Genomic DNA, 26040 nt, shown 5'->3' with positions numbered 1-26040 from the left:
AATCTCCTTATTCATGCACTTAGACAAGAGCAAAGGACTCTGAAACTGCAGTGTATCCATTAACAGGTAAACACAAGTGCAGCTGCTCCCAGACAGTGTGATGAATGCTGGGCTTGCTGCTGCCTTGTGAATGTACAGCAGGGCCAAGTGTACCCACTTCATTAGCTCAGGAATGACCTGAGTGCTGAGTCTACAGCTGAAAATGATGGAGCAGAAGGAAAAGCAAAGCTGCCAGAGATGGCAAGGAGAGACATACTTGGTTGAAGAGGACTGAAAGAGGTTCCTCGTCTCCCTTCCACTAAAGTTCCACCCTTACTTCCCTAACTTCAGGCCCCCATTAGTCCTGTAGAAAAGTGTTGGGCTGAGAATTCCTAACACAGCTCCTGTGGACCACTCACGGGGCCAGCTTGCCCCTCCAGCCATGTCTCTTTTGTATCCACCATAGACATAGTCCAGGGAGGTCCCAGCACAGCTGCTTTGATTTTTCAGATCCCATGACTAGGTGGGACAAGTGCCACTCAATGACGCATGCTTTTCCATCTCCACAGCTGCCAGCAGGATGTGAAATAAAAATGGATGCATAGGTTGAACTAGGAGGGATCTTTGGTGATACTACAGAGGAACGAGTATTTCTTTCATGATCATAGAAACCTTGATAGGGACACCCCACTGCCTGCTCTCTGTAATGATGCTGGTGGCCTCGGTGATGCCGATGACATCTATGTTTCTGCATCCCAGATGATCCATTTCTTCATTTCACTCCCAGGGACCCTAATGGCTACACACATGAAAGAAAGTATTCCACAGCATCTGGAGCATCAAAACGTTTGGACAGAAGAAGGCAAGTCCTCAGTACAGCCAGTTGGCCAAAAGAAGTATACAATCCATGTTTCATTCTTTTCCTTAAAAGGCAGGGCAGAAAAACTGGTGCCAGAGCAAGAAAAGACTTGAGTTCTGGTCCTAGCTATACCACTTAATAGCTGGTGTGTAGTTCTGACCCATAGGCTCCTCATTCTGAACAGCAAATGGAAATGCTTGCCTTGGTGTCAGAAGCAATAAGGGTAAATCCCAGTTGGTACTAGACAATGCTGTACTCTTTGAAGAGGGGTGAGCCAAATGGGAAGGTAGTGCAAACCACATAGTTAAGTGCCTCATGTAACTAAGCAGCAAAGTTACAGAAAGAAAGGGAGCCTTAAGTTAAAAGAACTGGCAGGAAAACCAAAGCTGGACAGTCCTGGTGTTTTCTCAGCATCTGCTACACACTCACCTCTTTAGCAGTTCATTCTGGGGATGTGGCTCCACTCTGGGTGATTTTCCTGGAAGCAGAGAGAACATCCGAGGATGACAACAATTTTCAAAACGGTTTGCTAGTACTTCCTTGTTCAGGTATTTGCAGAGCCATGGACCTGTATATTTAAAGCTCCTGAAAACAATTAGACCTTGGGGATGGGACCACCCTGAGTTCAGTTTACTCATACTAGCTCAAGCACTGGGTCCAGGTGACAGGACTAAACCTAGAAACCAGCCACAATGCTTCTCTGGATGCCGCTCCTTCCTATCTCTAAACACAGATAACAACAGGGCCTAGCTGCAAAGGCCTGTCATCCTAGCTGTTTTGGAGACCAAGGCAGGAGGATCCTAAATTCAAGCCAGTTTAAGCAACTTAGTAAGACTGTTTACATAATAAAAAAAAGCACAAGATGAGCTGCTGGGTCTAGGGAGACACCTATAGTAAAGTGTCATACAAGCATGAGGACCAGGGTTTGATTCCTAGTACCTACCAATATATATATATATATATATATATTTAAAGCAGTAGCTTATGCCTATAATTCCAGCACTGGAGAGGGAGACAGAAGATCCCCAGGGCTTCTTGGAGAGGCAGTCTAGAAAAATCAGTGCTCCCCAAGCTGAATGATATGGAAGACAGGGAAGACATGTAACATCAACCTCTGCCCTCTACTCCAGCAACCCCGACCTTTTACACACACACACACCTGCAAAAACATATGTATACACACATGAACAGGTACATACACAGATACAGAATAAAAGAAGGGCTAGAGACCAAGTGTAGTGGTAGAGTGTACGGGCTAGTGGTAAAGTGCAGCATATGTGAAGTTCTGGGTGCCATCCCTAGTACCTTAGAACAGAACACAAATATCCTGTGGCACTAACAGAATATATGTTCACCATGGGGAGTGAGTAACAGAATCATAAAGCCTCCCTCTTCCCGCCCCTCCCCCAAGCTGGCACAATCTTGAACTGCCTTCTGTTCTCTCTTCCATGCATGTGGGCAGAGATGATGCAGACTTCATTTTTGTACAACTCATTTTAGTATACATATTTCTCCTACTAAGTTTGCTTTAGAGACCTCCATTGTGAAGATCATGCTAACATTCTATGGCAGGTACACGTGGACTACATCTTGCAGTTCCCTAGTGGGTATTTAGGTCATCTCCAAATTTTCATTTTAGTAAATAAATGACACAAATATATCCGTGCACATGGATTTATCTGCATTTAAATTATTTCCCTGAGAAAGACTCTCAGAACTGAGATTAGTGGGGAAAGCAGCATTGAAAAGTGCAGTTGAGTACAGTTGAAAAGGCCACTGTCAACAGCAGGGGAAATGACTAACAGAAACAACAAAAGAAAACAAAATAAAGCACAGGATGCTGTTGGGAAAAAGATGCTGTGCTCTGTTCTTGTGTGTCATCATTTGAAAGGATATACAGGCCCAGATTTCAAAGTAACTAACAACTCTATTTTAAAAATACTTCAAAACTCTGGAAATTGCAGACAAGGATGAGCTCTTTGAAGAAACTGATGCATGGCTAAAGAAAAAAAAAAAGCCCTTCTCTTGTTGCCTTGAAAAACGAGACTATAATTAGACTGTACCCACGGTGCTCTAAGCTCCTGGAGGAAAAGGCCCCAAATATCACCTGTAAGGAAAAAGAGCACCAGAGCAAGCACGTTTTTTTACATCGTGATTCAGCTCACAGTTCTCACCGGGAGGCCTGTGTGGCAGATAGGCTCCATCTCTATCCCAGCAGATCAGCACATACCTAATAGCACTGTTACCCACAGAAAAAAGACACATGGCCCGAGTGAAGAGGCCCCAGCCCGAGTACAGTTCCTTTAGAATGTACTCTCTGCCTTGGGTTCACTATAGTTCTAGAGTGCCAGAACTTGCTTCCACTTTACAGCAGGAACAGCAAGTCCAAGGCTCTGTGCTCCATTCTCACTTCACTGCAGGTATCAGCTCGGAGAAAGTAGCTTGTATTACATCCAATGATCTATGCTTGGATTTTTTTTTGGTCATATCTTTCCCCTACTAGGGAGACTCTGGCTTCCAGAAGTTGGCAGCCTACTAGTCTGGTAGATGCTCTAAGTCTCTAGTGCCTATGTGTGTCCTCTGTACTCCTCCTCAAAAGGAGGAAGTCACAATGACTGAACCAGATCTCAAAGTCCCAGAGTGAAGGATGGGTCAGACAACAGCCTAGTTGGCACTGGTGCTGCTCACCAGCCTTCAGATGATGAAATGCCTCCAACCTCAGAACTGAAGATAGGCCACCAGCTCAGCCTTGCCAACAGCTAGAAGCTATTCAAGTACTTCCAAGCAAACACAAGATGATAGCCTGATCCACGGGTATCACTGTGCACTGAGAGCTATCTCCTTCACGAACACAGCAGATGTCTTTGGTCTAGGATAGCTGAAAGCATCTTGAGCCTCCAGACCATGAGTTCATCTTAAAACTATCAAAGATCTGGCCTCATGCCCACAGAAGGAAGTGCCCCAATGCCACCAACAGAATGAGTTCGCTCATTGTTAAATAAAAGATCTTTTGAGTAGCTTGTATTACATCCAGTCCTCCATCACAATAGGGTCCTTTTAAAGAGAAGTGACAAAGGGCTGTCACTGTGGGATTCATGAGGGAATCGTAACAATTGATAAACTGAGTTTCTTGGTGGAAACTGCTTCCACATAGGTAGCAGGAGACCATCTGTCAGCTATTGCAGGAGCTTGGGATGCATGGCTCGAAAACACTGTTTCCAGCTCTCTGGCAAACCTAAGAACTGTGAGCTCATGCAGGGAGGGAGTATCATGTTTTAAAACAGACATTTAAAAAAAAAAAAAAGCTAGCTTTCCCTTTCCTGGGTGACAAACAAGACCACAATGAAAAAGTGACTTGTGAATGGCTGAACCAGCCTGTCCCCTAAGGTTCTTCAGAAGCCTCTTCTGGCATAGAATTCGTCACCCAGATTCCAGGTGTTCCCCAAACTCAAACTCAAGTGCCTGACATCTTCAACGAAAGCCCAGTCTTTTTCCTTCCTGTCCACCAAGGCTCCTCTCAGGAGCCTGGCACACACCGAGGATACAAGGATGGAACTTGTCCTGTTTGCCCTCGGTGAGCTCACCTCCATGGAGATGGTGTGGTGAGGAGGGGCAGCTTGGTGGTGGTAAGATAACTCTAGGAAAAGTAAACATAGTCCAGCATCAGCCAGAGGGGAAATTAGAGGAGGATGGACGGAGCTTTGTGCCTCCCCACTCCACCCCACCAGTTCATTTGTTTGCTTTTAAGACAGGATCTTCTATGTACCCCAGTAGCCACAAACCCACAATCTTCTTTCCTCAAGCCTGCTTGGGATGATAAACCTGTACCACCATGTCAGGCATCTGGGCTACATATTTGAAGCAAGAACTACTTTATATAGAGGAAGTAAGTCTGTGGTGACAGGAGTCAGAACACCTTGTTTGACAGTCTGGGCCACTGTTGTAACCAAAACTTACTTATTTCCTCCCTCCCTCCCTCCCTCCCTCCTCCTTCTTTCTTTCATACCCTGTCCAAAGTTTTTCTTCTCCAAGTCTTTCCCTTCGTTTACCTCCCCTCTACCACACCTCCCAATCTTCCTTGGTTTCTCTTCAGAAAAGGGCAGGCCTCCCATGGATTCCAACCAATCATGGTAATATCAAGCTGTAGTCAGATTAGGCACCTCTTTCAATCGTTGCTGTCACCTCCTGAACTCCCAATGTTTCCAAGAGCAATACAAGACACTAAAAATAATCTCACTTAATCTTTACAAACAACTCTACTAAGGTAGGTGCTATTACTTCCATGGAAGATATCTGACCTTTGAAGTTGAATGACCCACAAACCAGAGTATTAACTCCAATTTCTGACTCCAAAGGCCGCTCCAGCATCCCTCTCATAGCCTATACCACAAAGTCAAAGACTGTCATGTGTGGGTTGCAGATAACCCAGAGTGAAGAACAGGAACAAGCTGTCTCTTCTACTTGGGATGAACAAAGAAAGCTTTGAGAGGATCAGCACAGTTTCTGTAAAGAGCGCGTACAGCTTGTGTGGAAAGGCACAGGTCTGAACAGTCACAGAACGGGAAATGTAACAGGAACCCTTGGTCAGCACACTTAGTCTGACAGAAGTGAGACAGAGACACATATATCAAAGTGGTTAGAACAGGCTGTCAAAGAAAATCTCCAATTCAGACTCTGCCATCTCCCGTGTGACCTTGTCCAAGTGAGCTAACCTATGTTCCTCACAGGAAATTAGGATAGTGCATATTTCCTCCTGTGCTGAGAATACAGCAAACATACCATGAAAGCTGCCTTCTGCATCCCCGCACTGTTTATTACATCAGACCAGGAGAAGTCTTGAGAAGAAGTGAGGAAAAGTGTCAAGGCAAAGGATGCTTAGTCACTGGCTTCTATTTAAGTGGCTAAACCTTGACAGCCATACCAAGTTCACTGAGGGGCTATCTCCCAATTGTCCCTACACCAATTCTAGCACTTTGCTCAATTACTGTGTTCCTCAGATGCAACTTGTCTTTGGAGACATCATGATAAGGCTATGCTGGGAAACCTGACTACAACTCCAGCTACAGATCTACTCTGTGTCTACTCCTATGGGAGATCTGAAAGCTACAGACCTTCACTCCAGAAAAATGCATACTCCATATCATCTTTTCAGATTCCAGACCCCTCATGGGATCCTAGTTCCCAGCTCTGCCCTTAGTAAGCGTCAAGAAAGGACATTACTACCTACTCTGCTTCTTAGATTCTGCCAACCAAATGCTGTGACAGAAATAGCAAGAATGCTCTGATATTCCGAGTCAGTGTTCTTTATAACAGTCCCCAAATGGACACAACCTAAGCGTCCATCCTCTGGGAATCATCAAATAAGGCAAGGGACATTTATATAGAAAATGTTCTGCAGCCACTAAAGCTTAATGTCTGTTATCAATCACTGAGCAAAGGAAAAGGTTGCAAGGAGTCTGTTGCTATAAAAAAACAAAAACAAAAAAAAACAAAACAAAACAAAAAAAAAACCAAAACACATGATCCTAAAGGGTCCAGGCACAGAAACTCAAGGCTGCCCATGCATTGCTACACAAATGATACAATCAGAGTAGTGTTTGCCTATCTATCATTCCATAGTAAACATGCTTGGTATTTTTTAGGGTCTATATTTAAATGTTTGACAACTTGTGCCATACAACTACATTCCATACCAATTACTTTATTGTAAACCCAGTTCATAACTCAAGAGCCAGACCCCTTACCGGCATCCCAAAAATATCAGCCTCTGCTTCTTTTTATTCCCTATGAAGGGAGGAAGCTGCAGTGAGGTTCCTGTGGCCTTTATATCTTGAAGAAAATGAGGTTCTAAACTTGTGCCATCTGCCAACTCTGAAATGTTCCTTCCTCCAGAGAAAACAACAAGTGGGATGTTTGTCAGACTCTGGCTGAGAGAGTCATTGAGCAGCCAGCTGAAGAGGGAGAGCAGCTGGTGCCAGAGGCACTCTCCTCTCACCTTCTGGCCAAGGCCAGGGCCAGAGCCATCTGAAGAAAACATAACAAAACATTATGGGCTTGGTCAATTCAGTTCGATTTGTCTGCCACCCAGTAACTTCTGCTCTAGTCAGTGAAAGCGAGCTTATTTAGAACACAGGAGCCAGAGAGAACAGCCTTTATAAAGCTGCAAATAGGCTAGTGGTCCTATACCTGGATCCTCAAAGCGCTTAGGGAACAAATGCTAGGAAGGCAGTCTATGACAGGTCTTTAGGAAAACCACTAATAGTTACCAGATGGGTGAACTACCCTGTGTTTATCCTGGAATTAAACTGTTCATACAGGGACCAAGGTAAACTATCTGTTCTCTGTGAATGGAGGCAGAAGAACAGTTAAACCTGGTGTTACCAAGAGCCCTCTGTCTCTGGGAAACTTACTTCCTCAGTTAAGGCCAGTTTCCTAACCTGTAAAGCACACAGTTCTGAGGATTTAGCCTCAATTTACCATTAACACACCTGACCAGAAGTACTTGGCCATGAGAACCACATGCCATTCACAAAGCCAAGGCCTAACAAAACGGAGTATGGTGGTTTGAATCAGAATGGCCCTCAGAGGCTCATATATTTGAATACCTAGTCATCAGGAAGTGGCACTATTTGAGAACATTATAAAGATTAAGACATGTGAACATATTGGAGGAAATGTGTCACTGGGAATGGGCTTTGAGGTTTCAAAAGCCCATACAAGGCCAGTGTCATGCTCACCACCCCCTACAAATCATGATGCAGCGCTTAGATACTGTCTTCATTTTGCCATGTTCCCCACCATGACAACAATGGATTAAACCTCTGAAATTATAAGCAAAATCCAAATAAATGATTTCTTTGTCATAAGAGCTGCCTTGGTCATAGTGTCTCTTCATAGCAATAGAACAGTAACTATGACACTGAGCTATTGTCCAATTTCTAGGGCACTGTGATGCTTCAACCAAATAATGTCTACAATACCAAGAATACAAATAAATCTAGAGGGAACAGACTTACACTAAGAGAGCAGTTGTAAAACCCTAGCATGGCCATTCATTCTTAACATGACCATAGATAAAGTAGTTCTTCTCATGGACCACGCTACAGACCATAAGGCTGGATTCACTCACTCACTCACTCACTCACTCACTCACTCACTCACTCACTCACTTCCTGACTATGAGAACCAAGAAAAATGGAGCAGGAAAGGGGACAGTGATGTCGGTGAGTGACAGGAGTGCTGCTGTCTTACAGAGATGATCCAGGAGTACTTACCCAATAGGATGACTAAGAAAAGAAAGGAAGAACAAGAAGCAAAGTACAAGGACTGTGAAGAAGAAGGCTGTTTGGGCTTAATGGTAGAATAGCCAGGTCAGTGTGTACAGCAAAGCCAAGGAGTCAAATTTGCCAGTACCCACTGAAGTCACAGTGAGTGCCTCTACCTACTTACCATGGAGAAACAGCTTCTCCAGTTGCTCTAGGAGTCCAGCACACTGTGTTAGCTGCTCTCGGAAGCCCTCAGCCACACAGCTGTCCACATCACTGGCCTGCAGAAGCTCCTCAAATGCCTTGATCATGGTACTCATGTGTTGACGGTAAATGACACAGATGTCATGGCTATCCTTAATTTGCTGCCTCTGAAGGGAAAGCTCCCTCGCTTGGGACTGAACCAATGAATCGTATCTGATAAAAGAGGGAAGGAAAATGTGTATGTCATTTTAGAATTGAATTTTTGTGACCTTAACACTAATTGGAAAAATGACAGAGCATAATTTCTGAATGCCCACAGCTGTACAAGCATATATACTTTAGAAAAATTGAAACTGTACAAGGTCACTCCTTCTTTGAGTTCAAACAGCCAACAAATGCTTGAACAGAGATTCTTCTGCAATATTTTTAACCTTAGAAAGCCCCCAATTAAAGCACAGATTGGCAAAGACTCAGGAGAACAATTAGTTTCCATACACTCTTCAAAGACACTATTCTGAATTGTAGAAACAAATGCCCCAAGGGTCAGGGACCCACTGAAAATTCTCACCAAGTACAAATATGTATATGGCAAGGGTAAAAAGATAAGACTGCCTGCTTCCAACTGAAAGAGTTGGACTCCTGGCTACCACCTTCCTGAGTGATTAGATCTTATCAGTCATGGGAACAAGTTATCTTAGGTCTCCTGGTTCTCCCAGGCTTCTAACAAATGGATTCATGCAGAAAAGAAAATCTTTCTCAAAGGTATTTAGAAGTAAAGCTTTGCTTTTCAAACACACAGATTGTGAAGCTTTATCATACAATACTGCCTCCTCACCACCAGGTGCCACCCTTCTCTATGCAGGCCCAAGAGTTGTTAAGAGCAAGCCTGCAGTTTCCTCAGAGGAAAAGCAGACAGACACAGCAAGCTGGATCTAGAGTGGCCTGACAAGCACTTCTGTTCACCATGACCACTGTTAATATCAGTAACCTACAAGGAAATCACATGATAGCCATCGTAAAGGTGGGGGCCAGTTCCATGGAAGACTAAGAGTTGGGCAGTCTAGGCTTGAACTCTGGCAGTGGCTGAGACCATGGAGAAGTCACAGAAATCTGACTCTTAGTTTCTTTGCTAACTAAAACAAGTTGAAAATGTCTCCTGCTCAGAGTGTCTGGAGTTATATAGTTGAGTTCCTTCTAAGTGGGGTGGTACACACTTGCAATCCTAGCACTCAGGAGGCAAAGGCAGGAAGATTATGACTTTGAGGGCAGCTTGAACTATGTGGTGAAATTCCATCTCAAAACAAAATAAAACAAACACTTCCGAGCCTGAGGGCTGATACAATAACCCATCAATAAATAAATAAGTCTCCCTCAGTCTTGCTGCTTGGGTAGCCTTGAAAAAAAAAATCACTCTAGCTCTTGACAATTCAGAACAGTGCTTTTCTTAAATTAGTAATGAATGAAGGTCAAATTTACAGACTATCCCATTTTTTTGCCATATCTCATGAAGCCAATGTACATATTTATAACTATAAAGCATTATCTTCATGACCCAAGAATTTCTTGCTTTCAACACAGGCTTTTTTCTCTAAGATGACCTTAAAGGGTAAAGATATGGAAAACATTTATATTCTTCCCAATCTGCTTAGGACATTCATTTTATTTCCACAACATGGAAAAAGCCAATAACAAGAGTTCAAAAATAAACACAGCAGGCAGATCAGTAAACACACTGCAATCCACCGACGGATTGCTGTGGAGCTTCTACAGAGTCCTCAGCCTGAGGAGGGCAACACCTGCCTTGACAATCTCAGAAGCTGCCCAGCTCCTAACATGCACACGCATAGAGCAATGCTGTGCAGCCTAGCCTTTCACTCTCATCCTGGCTGTCTGAAGCCCAGGTGGAGCTTTCCCTAGGGGACGCTCTACCCACCCACAGAATAGCATTTCCTCAACAGCTTCTAGGCTCCTACCTAGCAACCACCTGGGAAACCTGCAAGCCTAAGGAGGAGGCTGAAGCAGGAATAGGATATACCTTGATGGTGAGAGGTCTCGGAACTTGTTCTGCAGGCTATGGATTTCACTGAAAAGTTCCAAGTTCAAATCCTGCTCCTTCTGTAGCTCCTGCTCCTGTTCCACCAGCTGCTGCTTGAGGCTCTCCAGCATCCTGCCATCAATCATCTCTGGAGTTAGTGGATGGAGGATTTTCATGTGCTTCACATATCGAACTTGGTGCAAACTTGAAAATCTCATCTCTTCCTCATCAATGCGGCCCTTAGGCTTGTTCAAGCCATCTTGGGCCCCTTCTGTCCCACACAAAACTGTGATAATAGCCTCACTGCACTGAGAGTGCTTCTGTAGCTGGAAAATGATGTTCCGGTAGCCTTCCAGTTCGGTTTGCAAGTCATGGATTTTCTGTTTTAAGTCTTCTGTGTCATCGAGGATATTGATATTCTCAGACTGGTCAGTTTCAATCACACTGACTTTAACAGAGAGCTGACTCTTGGAATCCAGGAACGTGGCTATGGAGGATGGGCCTAGGAAGTCTTCAAGGTTCTCTTTGCATGCTGGTAATAAGGCAAGGTCATCAGGTGGACAGATTTCAGAATCTGAAAATCAAATACTAATCTTTGTCAGTGTCTCCTTTGCTGCAATCAACTTCTTAACTCAAAGAGTTTCCCACAGTTGAATTCTGGATCTTATATGTCCCCAAAGCCTGTGTATTAAAGGCTTGGTTTATAGCACCACTGGAAGGTTGTGCTGTGTTTAGGAGGTGGAGCCTTGTAGAAAAAAATCATCACTAAAGAGGACTTTAAAACTCTATCCCCAAAACCCTGGTTCCTAAACAGTATGAGCTGAACAGCTATACCTTATCATGCATATTATCTTTCACCAAAGGCTCGGAGTGACAAGTCCAGGCAGTCATGGACTGAACCCAGAAGCCAAAATACTTTGTTCTTTCAAGATGATTGCCTTAGAAATTTTGTTACACTCTAGAAAGCTGACTAGCAATACTATTTTACCACTCAATCCATCCTCTTTTTTATGTTGAAAGAAACCCAGCCCCATACACCGTCCATGGTCCTGCTCCCCATATTAAGCTGTTTCACAGTTCCATGCTTTTCCTTGTACTGTGTCCTGAATGACTATTTGTCCTTCCCTACTCAGGCCTAATGCTCCTTCTTCTATGAGCTTACCTTGGGACTGTGCACTTCTCTGTGTAAATCATGTGCCCCCTTGTTTATGCATCACATACATGTAGGTGCCCATGCAGGCCAGGAGAGAGTGGCAGAACCAGAATTACAGGCAGTTGTGAGCTGCTAGACTCAAGTTCTGACATAGGTCCTTGGTAAGTAGGTGTTCTTATCCACTGAGACATCTTTGTAGGCCTGAAAAATCTCTTCTTTAAAGTCAAAAGACCTGGTTTCCAACACTGGACCTGCCACTTCGTTTTAAATAACCTTACTTGAGCAAATTAAGGGGCCACTCTGATACTCCAGAATTTTACTTGCAAAGTAGCAAGAACACCACTCAGGAGAAGAAACATTAGTATTTGTTTGTTGAGATTATATTTAACAATATCAGAAAAAGAGTGAATAATATACTCAGCAGTAAATGAACCCAGAGAACAGGGAATGCTCCTTGCTTCTCTAGAACCAATTCGTTAATGATGGAAGATGTCATCATAGAAGGCAACAAAGCAAAAGCTGGCTCAGGAAAAGGCTTTAAAGACAAGATGAGCTGAACTAGGTGATCTAGGATGGCTTTCAGAAAGGTGGTCTGTGGAGCCACAGGTTCTACAACTTGTTCCTCACAGTCTCAAGGCCATTCTTATCCTTCTTAACAATGTCAATATCATCAGTTGATTTTTGGACATCAGTGGGTACATGTCTTAATAGAGGTATTCCCAATACAGTATGTCTACAATGCACAATATGTGATCAAGTAGACATGCTCTTCATCTGTTTCTCTAGTATCTGGCACAAGATGAGATATGGAAAAGGTACATGATACTGCTATAGCTCGAGGATGGTAAGACGCAGAAAGAACAAACAATTGATCACTCAGCAAGGTTTTCTTCTAGAGGGTCATCCTCCAAGATGAGGAAATATATACCAACCTAAGCCTCATAAGCTCCATGTGTCCCAGGAAGCTAAGGATGCAGCCTACCACATCTATAGGCTACAATGTCACATGCTGCAACATCAAAAGATTGAACAGCCCTGTGAATATAGAGGTCTCACACCGTAGCCCAAATTTGATAGCAAAAAGAAAGAAGAAATCCTTCTTCCCTCAAAGAACTAAAGATTAATCTTGATGTGTTTTGTTAAGGAATCATACAGCAAAGAAAAATGCAACTCCTACACAAATGTCAACTTGAGACCAACTATGATTGGTCTGAATATTTGGATATACATCACTGAGAGTGTATGCTCACACCTCCACTTTAAACTCTGCTCCTAACAAATCAACAAGCATAACATTCTTATATGTCACACGTTAGAAGTACCCTCAAGGTAGTATGGAAACGTAATACAAGTAGAAGCTTCCTAAAATATATACATATATGAAGGTGATCTTTAAAAAAATGCCAAATAATGGGGGAGATAGAGTCCCAATTGTTCAGTACTTGTCACTAAATGAAGCTTTCAGTTCTGGGAATGGTTCACATTTAATTGAATTGTTGGCCAAAGGGGTCCCATAGGAATCTCCAAACAACCCAGGCTGTTGCCAAGGCTAAGGGTTGCTCTCAGAAACTGACAGCAAGGCCCCATTACTGAAGAAAACACCTACTTATTGAACATGGAGAAGTCAAACTGGTAGGAACAGTCTTCACCCCTACGTCCTATGTTCTAGTATCTTTGGTATAGGAGGGTGCTCTACATGCTACCAAAAGTGAAATGTAAACATCAAACCTTTACTCTGCAATGGTATTCTGCCTGCAAGAATTGACAGGGCAATTGTGACACAAAAATTTGGGGAATAACCAATCAATATCTGATTTGACTTAAGGGTCACTCCATGAGATTGGAATCTACACCTGATACAGCTTGAGTGACCAAGAACCAGAGACTAGAGAGGCCAGGGACATAGGGTAAAAACAAATACTATTATTCTTTAAAAAAAAAAACAATAAAATGACTCCTAATGACATTTTGCTATACTCAGATCAGAGCCTTGTGTAGTCATCATCAGAGAAATATCCTACTGCAGCAGATGAGAAAAATACAGAGACCCACAACCAGACACAATGCAGAGAATAAAAGACCTTTGAATACACAGCCTTAAATGGGATGTCTCCATCAAATTCTTCCCTACAGAATTCATGGAAATCTCCAGACAAGGAGAAGGAAAGAGTGCAGGAACTCAGCAGCCCAAGATGAAGGTCTGAAGAAACTATTTCCAGTGTTTGATTAAAACTGTATGAATGTTGTGGGAAAGGTGTATATGTGTACGTGTATGTGTATATGTACATGTCTCAACTTAAAGGTTGGCAGGACTTGGACATAAGACTATGAATATACCAAAAGCAGCCTATGTGGCCACCTGAGTTGTCTATGTTACTGAAGGCTTTAAGAGCTGGAGGATAAAAAAACAGAAACACCACAAATGATGCTTTCCACAAATGATGCTTTCTGTAAAACCACTCCTATGATTGGGGTCCCTGTGTCAAAAGTATGAGCAGAGACAGCTCTGAAGCCTCAAGAGTAAGGCCAATAGTACTAGTGCAACTCATAGCCTCCATTCACTCCCCAAGCACCTACCAAGTTGTTCTTGGTAAATGAGCCAAAGTTAAGGTGTTACCCAGGGCACGCAGCCCTGAGCCAGGCAGTCACTGACCAAATTAACTCAACACCAGTGCTCAAGTCTTAGGATAGTCAAAAAGTATGCTCACAAAAGCTACATTGAGGGTGGAAACCTGAGAATGAAGCTTTAGGCCAGGCAAGAAAAGAAGGGGGAATTCAAGCAGAAGCAGCCACATGTGTATTGCAATGGATGCATACTCAGAAAGATAAATACAGTTCAGTGACAAGTGGTTACTGAGAGGGGAAGGAACCATCCAGTGACCTCCACTATTCACTAGTCATGAACAAGGACCAGGTTTCACAGACTTTAAAAACAGCATGACCACTAGGGACCAAGTGTTCAAACACATGAACCTGTGAGAGGCATTTCACATGCAAACCATAACCCACAGTGAGCTAACCAGCACTCTGTTGCCTGGTCCAGCAGCTTTTGTCTGAGAGCTCAGAACACTCCAAAGAAGCACGAGGTTGTGCAATTTTCCAGGCTGGGGAGAATGCACAGCAGAGGTTCTGAGGCTACAGCTCAGTCTTTTCCCAGAGGCTGGTTATTCCCTGGCCATCTTGTCACAGATTTAGACTTCCCAATGAACACAATTCTTTACAAAGTGAATTCAATCAAAAACAAGAGTGATTTTGTTTTTAATGAAAAGATAAAACATCTAAGAGAAAGAGAGTAAGCGTAAGCATTAGCTCATCTTGAATAAACCGGATTGTGGATAGTCATTGTACTGTCCTTTGTGGATAACTGTGTGCTTTTAGCACTTCATAATTAAAGGGAGATGATACAACTTGCTAGAGGCCTTGCTCATCTCTACATCACCCCCATTGATCTATTGGGAAAGCTCACAATCTTGGTCTCAGCATCAGGCTTTCCTTTGCTCTACTCCTCCTGGATGGATGGGAACAAATTCAACAACAGCTCACACTAAGCTAGATCCTAAGGGCCTGCTACAATCCCATAATGTGTGAGATGCTCTGAGAGAGGACTGTGGTACACTAACAACCTGAGCCCACCTTCTACCTGAAAGAAGAGTCTGATGATAGACCAGGAAGTCCTGAAGATGTTATCTTGTTCCCTGACTCTTCTGGCTCCTTACCAGCTGTGTGACTTTAAGTCATTTTCATATTAACCTCATCAGTCCTATGTGTTATATGGGAATGATAATAAAGGCCCACAAGAGAGCCTTTTACGGTCTAGTAAGGACTGATATAAAACAGTCCTGGACAATGTCTAGTACTAGTAATAAGTGGTTGAATTCTAACCGATCTCAAAGCTTGTATATTGGTCACTGTCCACTTCCTTGTCTCTTCCAGCAGAATGTGTGGTTTCAGGTCCTTCTTGCTCGCCGGGGTTGTCCTGGAAGGCTGTTCTCACAACAGCCTGGGCTGTAGGCACTGGCAAAGAGAAAGAAAAATAAAACTGTAGATTGAAAGTTAGCCAAGCAACTGAGAAGAACACAAAGATACAACTGGGAGAATAAAAACACTGGGGAGGCAAAATGCAATTTATAAGATAAAATTAATCTATCGAGCTGCCATAACAGGACATAAAAGCATAAATATAGTGCAGCTTGTCTGAAATGGTTTAAGTCCAAGTTCTCAAAAAACTGAGTGAGAAAATGAATTCCATCAACCCATGCCCACTTTTACAAAATGTGAGAAGCCCAGAGGCTCCTGGGTGATGGCCAGAGCAATACCTGGCTGATGCACTCCAGGGTCTTAGCAAGTGTACAGAGCAGATGGCAAGGCCCAGACAAATGCCAGTCCCTCTGCTGGGCTGAGGCACCTCTGTCACAGTGCCTTCCCTCATATGTCACACCTCACCAACACTGATTTAATTATCTGCCCTTTCCATATATAAGACAAGGAGCTCTGAGAAGCTAGAGAACTCTATGTGATCTGTCTGTCTCCTAGACCCCGAGCTGGCTGGAGACATGCTAGGTAGTCAGATAATGTGCACCAGTAGAATAACTATGCCTAGATTTGTGGAAGGAAGGATTAATGAAAAGTGGGAAAGGAGGGAGGTAAACCTGATTCTATGGAAGATGACTGACCCCGAAACCTCACATAAGTGAATCTAAGAGACAACCTAAAATTAAAGTGAAGCCACCTCTGGCTGCAGAGCATCAAAACATCCCTATGAGAGTATTTATATGCTAGGTCTCAAGAAGAAGAAAGAATACAAGCTTTGGAGTCAGTTAGGCTACATCACATGAAGCCCTGGCGATGAGTACCAGCGTGACTATGGCCAAGTCACTCTGTCTCTTCAACTGCTGCCTGGGCTTAAGATAGACAACGATTACTGGAACTGCCTCCAAAGACAGTAGTAAGACTCAATTACATCATGTATTTAATGTGTGAGATGGGTTCTACAATTAACGGGGACTCTAGTTTTAATGTTGCAGGAAACCCAAGGCTCTGAGAATTGCCTCCAAGCCCTGACCCACTCTAGAAATGTCCTGGTCTGACACAATTTCATATCCAGTACTTGAATCTTTCATTGGTAAGCTAGAAACTGCCAAATTTTCTGAACATTCATCTCAGTTCTTGCTCTAAGAGAACCTGAGCTGTCTCAAGGAAGCAGCTTCTGCAGCCTTTGAGGTAGAGGCTATTATTCCCACATCCCTGTGTCCTAAGCCTAGAGGGTCTATAAGAACCTGTGCTCCTTTGTACCATATGCATACCACTTATTCCTCCAGATATGCCAACTGTGTAGCTCCTGCAGCAGACTGCCTGCTGACTGATCACCCTTCCTTCCCTCAGTCACCTCAGTCCCCGCTTCACTGGGTCTCTACAGAGTCACTAGAAACATGGAACATGGTGGCCCTACTTCTTTATATATCTCAACAATGCAGTTGAATCCCTGATTCAAACCCAAGCACCTGTATCCATGGCAGGTCTATTATTTTCTGAAGAGAAACAGGAGAAATAACCATGGAGAAGAATGGGGAGGGACTGGGAGGGAAGGGTGGAGAGGAAACTGTGATTGGGATGTAATAAATTAAAGAACAAATTTTAAAAAATGTTCCAAAATATCAATAACAACAAAACAATAACAATGCTGCCCTAGACACCCATACACAAATTTCAAAGAAATGCAGCAGAGACTCCTCCTCCAGGACCTGAGAACACTACAATTCCCACACACTAGTCCAGATCCGGAATAAAAAGAAACCAACTGATTTGTTTCCCTTGTATTCTTCCACTATGCATTTTTTAGGAGTTAAGATTAATCACTGCAGTTCATGGAATTTATATACAAACTTAATGCAATTCTGAACAACAAGAATAACATTTAGGCAGCCCCATTGGCTACTCACCCAGCTCACAGAAAACACATTTTCTTGATGCTTACCATTCACCAACACAGAGTCGGGCACTGCCATCCCCTCCATCATTGCCTCTGCCAGAATTAGCTTGTCACACAGTTGCTTGTTGCGGGTTTTAAACTCTTTCAGCTCCCTCTGCAGTTCTAGAACCTGGCCTTGAAGCTGAGCTATCACCTCTTGGGAGGCAGGAAGATTATACAAATTTTTCAATAACTTGGGTGTTTTTAATTGGATCAGCAAGTCTGTTTTCTCGGCATCCTGGAAACAGACATGTACAACACTGAGTATGCTTAAAACACACTTTCTTTTGTTTCATGTGCAACATACTTGTGTTTTTAAAACAGGTTTCAAACTGTCCACCCACACCTCTAGTCTGATAATAGAATCTGTATCTATCACTAAGAAAGGGCACAGATTTTTGGAAGATCCCCTTCGCCCTAAAACACACACATACAGACAGTCAAGGATCTTCCCTGACACTCTCTGGACCTTGGTCCAGGGTTTCATTGGATAATCCAAACATTGTATATATGGCCATTCCATCTTTAACATAATCTAGGAAATGGTTTTGTTTTTGTTTTTATCTGCTTCCTCATTTCCCACCATTCCTAGTGTGAACTCATCTGTCTTACATTCTTACTTGTCCCTCCCTTAAGTGGCTACTGATGGTGTTGCTGCAAGTGTATTTCTCAACCTCAGGGGTTCCAGCTTGCCTGGCCTAGATGGAAACTTTATGGGCATTGAGCACTTGAATCCATCATGCCACATTCCAGCATGCAGGTTCCCACCATGTCAGCTATTACACCTATCTCTCACTGTTCCTCCCAGAAAGCCAGGAGTCTTTTTGAAACTCCCCTCATTTACCTCACTCCAATTCATTACTCAGCAAGCTGTAAGTACAAGCCCTAAGATGCCTCAGTGCTTCCAACCCTCATCTTCTTCTGGAACCCCTAACGCAGCCACTTAGCCCTCACCTGTGAAGCCTCCTGGTTAGTGTAGAGTTTACTCTGAGTCTCTGTAATCCACTCCATGCAGCAGCAAAAAAAGCAATTTCACTCTTCCCTTTTGCTAAAAACTGTATCTGTTTCCTGGCTACTATAAGCCAAAGGTCAGCATCCATACCATAGTCTACCAAGTACAGCAGTCAATGCCGCTCCCAACCTTCATCTATTCTCTGGTCATGCTAGTCTTCTATACACTCCATAAAACGCCATGCTTTCTAAATCTCAGGACTTCACCATATGCTCTGCCTAGAATACTCATTCTTGTTCACCTCCACCACTTCTCTACTATGCCATTCATCAAGACAGTTCAAACGTGCCATCCTCCAGAGAACAAGCTCTTCACTTCCAAGTCTAATCCAAGGCTCCCTGTTATGCACCCAGTGTCCTCTGCCATCTTCTCCATAGGACACCAGCATCACTACAATGTCTGAGAAAATCCACATTTCCTGACTGTCTTCCACACTTGAATGTAAGGCTCAGGGTTTGGGCCTCTGCATATCTTTATCATACTGTATCATAGGTTTTAATCAAGTATATAGTAGACACTCTAGAAGCCAGATGAAGGTATCTTTCAAGTGGTGAATTTTAAATATACTTAAAAAATGAGGAGATTTCAAACCTAGAATATATAAAATATTACAATTCAATAACAATAAAATACAATGGTTCAATTAAAAAACAGGAAACAGACCCAGATACACATGTCTCTGGTAGAGAAATCACAGAACTAACATGTACAGGGGAGGATGTTAGCATCACCATCCCTCAGACAGATGCAACTGAAATCTCATCAGAACCCATCTATGCCTCTTCATCCCCACTAGGGCAGCTAGAATCAGAGATGGTACCAAATATGGATGGGAGGCAGAGGAATGGACAGCCTCATACACTGCTGTGAGGAAGGTAAATGGTAGAGGCAGTAAGTCTGAAGCTCCTCAAAATGCCTAAACAGAGGGTAACCACGTGGTCCATCATCTTTACTTCTGTGTATCTACTCAAGAGAAATAAAAACACTGTCCACACAAACATCTATATGAGTAGCAATAAAATGCATAATATCCTAAATAAAATAGTCCTACCCTAGCATGCTACATGGTGATAAAAAGAATTATCTCATGCTGCCACATGAATGAACTCTCAAAGCATTAAGTGAAGTGGAAAATCTGGTCACATGTTGCGAGAGTCCATTTACAGAAAATGTCCAGAACCAGAAGGTAGATTAGTGGCTACTTAGACCTTGGCAGGTAGGAAACAGGTTTGACTACTACGGAGAATGGGTATTACACTTGTTCTCAAAGAACCAAGATGTTAAACAGCTACTCCATTATCATACTACAAGAAGCCTCAGGGTTCAAACCAGCTCTTCAGATTCTAAGGCTGTTAGGAAAAATGAGATGCATTCTGTTCTCAAGTTCCAAGGAAGAGGAAAAAAAATGTTCAAGGACAAGGGCAGTCTGAGGAAGTGACAGTAATCACTTTGGGGGAGGTGGATGCCTACGCAGAGGACTGGGAAGTAACCGTCAATTTCTTGGTCCTGGGTCTCCACCAATCTTTATTCTTGGATGCAAATCTGTGTGTCATATGGCAGCAAAGAAGAGATCTGAAGTGCACAAATGCCAAAGCCTATTTGAAGCTGGAAGATTGCCGTCAGTCAGCCTAACACAAGTTCTGAAATAACACCACGCAAAACGCTGCCGTATGGACTGGAGCGGTCCTACCTTCCATCACATTAATGATGCATACTGGAAATCCTTTCTTAGGAATAGAACTCACATGTTCTGAGCTCCTGCCACATACCCATACTGCTCTAGGCATTTCCATTCTTACCTCACTATGCCTCCACATAGCCCAGGAGTCAGGTTTGCACTGATCCCATTTATGGTACAAAGGCCAGGCCTAAAGCAGGCAAAGTATAAAGTCCTCTATTAGCACATAACCAGCAGGCTATCTGGTCTGTGACTTTACCCTAACTCTGCAGTGATGTTCTTTTTAACTGGATACAAGAGTTCTAGCTTAAGAATTGGATTACCAATTCTGCCACTACAAAAACCACAAAAGAAGCAAACGTCCACCTTCCTCTGAAACCAAGCAAGCAACTATCCTCTCAATACTCATCGAAAGAGTCATTCTGCACAGTTCTGTAAGTCCTGTGGCACTGTGTTTCTTCCTATGTACAATGATTATAATATCTACATATATTTGTTGAACAAATTAAATAAGATAATAGAGAGAACTCAGCAAGTCCTTCATACATAGAAGAGATGATAAGCATAAATGAATAAATAAAATCTTTCTCATTTTAAAAACATGGCAAAGATAATTTTTGGTTAAAAAATAAAATGAATATATTTAGAAAAATTAAGTCCATTCAATTATCCAATTTCCTGAACATAGGATGGCATCTCTCATACAATAGAAAAAAAGCAAACATAAAAACAAAGACAAAAAATAAACCTACCCAGTTTTCCTAATATACAGGTATAAACTGAAGGAGCTAGGGCACACAGAAGAGCAATTTTATTCTAGCCAAATTGCACAAATTTGCATTTCGAGTACCATTAATATAATGGCAGTATATGTATATTTTTTTTTGTTTTAGTCTCTACTGATATCTTTAGAAAACCCTTTTCCAGAAATTACAGTTTTGGTGTATAATTTAAAACAATCAAAAGCAATTTTGCTAATGATATATCTAATTCTGTTTGGAAGGCACAAAAGCAGTAATTTAGTGGTCAGAAAATAAACTTAATTCTCCATTCTGATGTTATGAAGCAGTGTGTACAGTTATTTCTCTGCTACAAAACAGCCATCAGAAACAAGCATCCCACAGTCTTCAGTGAAGGTATCAGAATCATGACCTCTCTGCTTCTCCACCAGAACACATCTCTGCTACAGTGATTCTCAATCCCAACTCCTTTTCCCAAAGGATGGTAATAGGTCCAACCAGATACTACTGAGAAAGTCTGATTCTGTGTAACTGTGCTTACAGGTTACAGAGAAGCTCAGAGAGAAAAACAGCATACAGACATTCACTCAGCAAAACCAGACCTCTCCATTTTGGGCTACTGTGGCTGGAGAGCAGTTTAGCAGGGAACAGGAATGATACTGTAGGCAGACACAGTAGGTGCCCCAGCCCAGGCCCTTTACTTTAGTCTAGTGAATTCTGAGTTACTCAGAATCTGGCATCCAATAGAAATAAAACTCTCAGAATCCTGTCTCTTCCTCACAAGGTCCTCCTAAAACAGAAGCCAGGCTCTCATCCTCCTCTAAAGCTGAGTTGTTACAATTCCACTGCAACCTGAAACAGGCAATGTCCTTCAGGGGATGTGAACTGTATAAACTCTGGTCCAACAGAATCGTAAGCAGCCATCATTGGGAAAGATCCCTGTTCATAAAATCAATGAGAAAACTGTAGACAGGTGGGCAAACGGAACTCCATGTGTGCTTTTCATGGTGAAAGTACCAAAGTGTCCAGGTAAATGAGGTAGGGTCATGATAGAAAGTGGGAATGGAGGAAGAAGAGGGCAGAGAGGAGGAGAGGCATAGAGATGAAGGCTGGGGACAACACAGGCAGAAGGAGTCTCTAGACTAACTTGGCCTTCACAGAACAGAAAATGCAATGACAATCAAGATAATTTTTTCAATCTGTTCTATTATATAAGGTAAATAAATACTAACATATAGAAAAACTTACCGTGTTGATGGCACCAGGGAGTGAGAGGTGAGTGGCTTGTAGCTCTGGCATCTCACCCAACACCTCTGACTGAAGCTCAGTGCTGAAAATGGCCTCTTCTGGTTTCTCTGGCGAAGCATCTCTCTTCCTTTCAGGTTTGAATCCATGGGGGGTATCCTCTATGGCCATGGTCTGCACTGAGACACTCTTCAGCTCCACCTTAGCCTCATCACCTGTCTTTACTAGCCAGGTTCCCCACTCTGACTTGAGTTCAGTGTGTGGCTTGGAGAATGAGTTGGCTGGGAAGGAATGGCCAAGTTCTTCTCTTAACTGGACAGCTACTTGCTGAAGTGCCTTCTCAGCTTTGCTATCAAGGTGATCTCCAGGACGTCCCTGCTCTGCCAAGCATATTCGTTCCAAAAGCAGGGCACCAAGTGCTTTCAGAAGATCCGGCCTGTTTCTCCAAAGGAAGATAGTAGGAGAATCAGCCTCCTGCTGTAGCCTTGTTGATGATCCAGCCTCCCAAGTTTTCTGCCACCAATCCTGTTTGCATTAAACATAGTGGGTTCCCAAACATACCAGGAACCATGACAAACACTTAATCTCATGCAATCTCACAAACAGCCTGTTGAGATCATGGATAATGTTATACTGATACACAGCCAGTTAAGTGCACCACATGGATGTATCAACCGGCATTGGTTTAGGAAGGAGTAATTGCCACAGGGAGCCCATGGCAATTATAGGGTCCCCCACTCCACAACACTGGCTTCATTCCTATGGTCAGTATACAAATATGTCTTTGAATGAATTATGCCAACCTGGCTGGTCCATGGGTGACCTGATCCATCTTGCTATATATAACAGGTGCTCAATAAACATGTTAATTAAGAGATGCTTCATTAACAAGCATTCAGATAAAGCAAAAAGTACATTGTTGTGAAAGCTGTGGTAGGTTTTGTTTGTATGTTTGTTTGCTTGTCAAATTAACACAATCTAGGATCACTTGTGAAGAGGGACTCTCAAGTAACAATATAATCTCTCAAATTGGCCTGTAGTTAAACCTGAGGGACATTTTCTTGATTAACTGGTATGGGGTAACCCAGCCCACTGTGGCAGTGCCATCCTAGGGTAGTTCATTCTGGTGGATAAGAGCAGTTTGCACAAGCCAGTAAACAGCATGACCATGGTCTCTGCTTCAGTTCCTGCCTTGGCTTTCTCTGATGATGGATTGACTATAACTATAAGCCAACCTTCCCAAGTTGCTTTTGGACATGGTCTTTTTAGCAGCAATAGCAAGCAAACTAGAACAAAGGCAAACAGAAATGGCTTCAGGGGTTGAGAGTATTGCCCAAGAGACAGAGCATTTGCTTAGCATGTACAAGGCTCTCAGTTCCACCCCTAGAACAAAAAGTAAAATAAATTCAACTAAATAAATGAATAAGTAAGCAAACAGATACAATGGCTCCAAACACCATGTGACAGGAAGGTAAATCTTCTTCCGCAAAACATGAGGACTAAAGGAGCAATGAGAAGTAAGAGAGGGAGCTTCCTGGCAGCAGATGCTCTCCTATGCCCCTTGCCATGTGCCCATCTCTGATAGTAGCTGCGGCTGTGTGGACAGCTCCTGCAGACACAGCAGGAACACCTCAAGCACTCTGTGCTTCTCTGGTGTCCTGAGTTCTTTTAAAGCTGAGCCAGCCAGCAAGATAGGGTGGAGTGGTGAGCGAGCTGAGATCTCTGGGCTGAGAGTTGTGGTATGAATGTCCTAGGTTCTATCATGAGAAGGATCAAAGCCAAGGCTATACTGCACAACAGAGAGTACCCAGCTGCCCAGACTAACCACAGCATCTTCACTGGCTTCCTGCTCCTGTATATACAAGTCTGAGTCTCTGGCTCTGCTTTTCAGGGACATGGAGTAAAGCTACTATGAAAAGCACCCAGGACAGTGCTGATGTGGCACATGCTGGGAGACTCCTTTGTGTGCTAGACACTATACTGGCACAAGGCTACAGAAAGGGTACAAACTCATGATAGAAAAGGGTATGTACATAAGTTACTAATCCATAACGCAAAGGGGAAATCGAGGAACACAATGTGGTAGGCATGACACAGAGATGCCATGTCACTATGTGCTAAAGAAGAAAGTAAGGCTGGGAAGTAGGCAGCGGACACAGGAAGGGTCTCATGTGTCACATCATACTGAGAAAAGGGCAGGCCTGCTCACGTACACATGGGCCAGAGAAAGATGAGTAACTACTGTGCAAAGGCCAAATAAGATGCCAAGCTAAGGCAACCTCAGCAGTCCTACCCTGGGAGAGTAAGGGTGTGGGACAGGCAAAATGGCTTAGTAGGTATGAAAGCTTGTTCCTGCACCCATGTAAAACTCCACATACAGATGCATGAGCATGGAGTTCAAGCACTGGAGAGCAGAAACGGATGCATGCTGAGACACAAACACTCACTGAAACGGTGAGCTTCCAGTTCAGTGAGAAGCCTTTGTCTCCAAGCAGTAAGACAGACAGTAACAAAGGAAAGGACCTGGTTACTTACTCTGTCCTCCACATGTGTGCATACAGGCACACACACCTGCACATGTACATACACCACATACCACATACTACACTCACATATACATATGAGTACACATAAAGATGACAGTCTAGGAAATTAGAAAATTCATATGCAAGGGAACAGAAAGCAATTCACTAAAGAGTTTAGAAAAGGGTTTAGGATTTATTTTTACTTTTTGTGTGTAAGTGTTTATTTTTATTCTATGTCTGTGCAGCAAGTGCCTGCAGTCCCTGCAGAGGCCGGAAGAGCATGTCAGATCCAGTGGAACTGTAATTGCAGGCAGTTCTGAACTGTCATGTGGGTGTTGGGAACCAAATCTGGGTCTTCTCTTAAGAGCAGCAGCAGGTGCTCTTCTGAGCCAACTCTCCAGCCACCCAAATAAAGTTCAAATCACTAACAAAGGCAAAAAAAGAAAGCAAAACGGTGAGGCAGGAGTGAAACAGAGCTACAGAACTGAGAGAAAGTGCTCCAGGCAAGGGATGGTCTAGAGGCTCTGGCTGCCTCCTAGAAGAAGGCCCCCTCTGGTAGAGGAGGAGGTCACGCAGTCAGAGAATTGACAGCAGAGACGCTCTCTATGTTATCCCTCTTGCTTTTCCATTCAGTTTCTCCTTACTACTTCACTTCAGGACTGCAATTCACCACCAAACAAAACACAATAAAACCTAAAAGACTTTACAAACTCATAGTAAGCAGTGGCAAAGGAGGCCACTGCAATATACTAAAGTGGTGGCTATTAAGTCAAACATTTCAAGTGTTGCTTGGCTGAAAAAGAGAATAGCAGATACATTAAGATGTCCCTGTAATTAAGACCTGTGGAATGGGGTGGTACAAGGGTCTTATCAGAAGCCTGAGTGGTGCTTCTAGACCCCTCTTGAGCATGTGTACCAAGCAGAAGGTATAATAGAAGGCATTGACACTTACTAAGCAATTGCCATGTGTCAGGTTCTCTAAATACATAACATCCTCACAGAGTGTGAGACCAGATGAAGAAACAGGCTCAAACAGAAACCCACTCCCAGCCAAGTGGCAGAGCAAGGATTAAAACCTGGGCCTTTCTGACTCCAAGAGAGCTCTAAGTCTTTCTGATCTCCCAAATTTAACCTTTGGCTGCACTGTGGAATACTTGACTATATGGACGTTCATTCAAACACTGACAAGGTACTTTCCATTCTACCAAAGAGGAACAGACATACCATTAATATGATGACAGACACATAACAACACATACACTGAGAACTAAATCAGTGCAGTGTAAGGTAGTACTATGAATGAGAGGAAAGGAGAGAAAGAATCCAGAGAGGATTTATATACAAATGGGATTCTCTTTAAATCAAGTGGTGAGAAAA

General features: G+C 43.1%; 1 protein-coding gene across 4 annotated transcripts in view; it reads right to left on the bottom strand.

Moving 5' to 3' along the window:
- The window catches only part of Cdk5rap2 (CDK5 regulatory subunit associated protein 2), a 185866-nt gene that overhangs the window by 38372 nt on the left and 121454 nt on the right, over positions 1-26040 (bottom strand). For all 4 annotated transcript variants that reach the window (XM_028754629.1, XM_028754631.1, XM_028754632.1 and 1 more), the window contains 6 exons: positions 22142-22574; positions 17470-17701; positions 15378-15509; positions 10343-10916; positions 8288-8520; positions 1268-1316 (listed from right to left, as the gene is read on the bottom strand). In XM_028754629.1, the coding sequence (XP_028610462.1) occupies positions 1268-1316; positions 8288-8520; positions 10343-10916; positions 15378-15509; positions 17470-17701; positions 22142-22574 (1653 nt within the window). The remainder of the gene's footprint in view (positions 1-1267; positions 1317-8287; positions 8521-10342; positions 10917-15377; positions 15510-17469; positions 17702-22141; positions 22575-26040) is intronic.

The sequence above is a fragment of the Grammomys surdaster genome, unplaced genomic scaffold (genome assembly GCF_004785775.1).
Source record: "Grammomys surdaster isolate TR1022 unplaced genomic scaffold, NIH_TR_1.0 126029, whole genome shotgun sequence".
Classification (NCBI taxonomy): domain Eukaryota; kingdom Metazoa; phylum Chordata; class Mammalia; order Rodentia; family Muridae; genus Grammomys; species Grammomys surdaster.
This window is presented reverse-complemented; position numbering and strand designations above follow the sequence as displayed.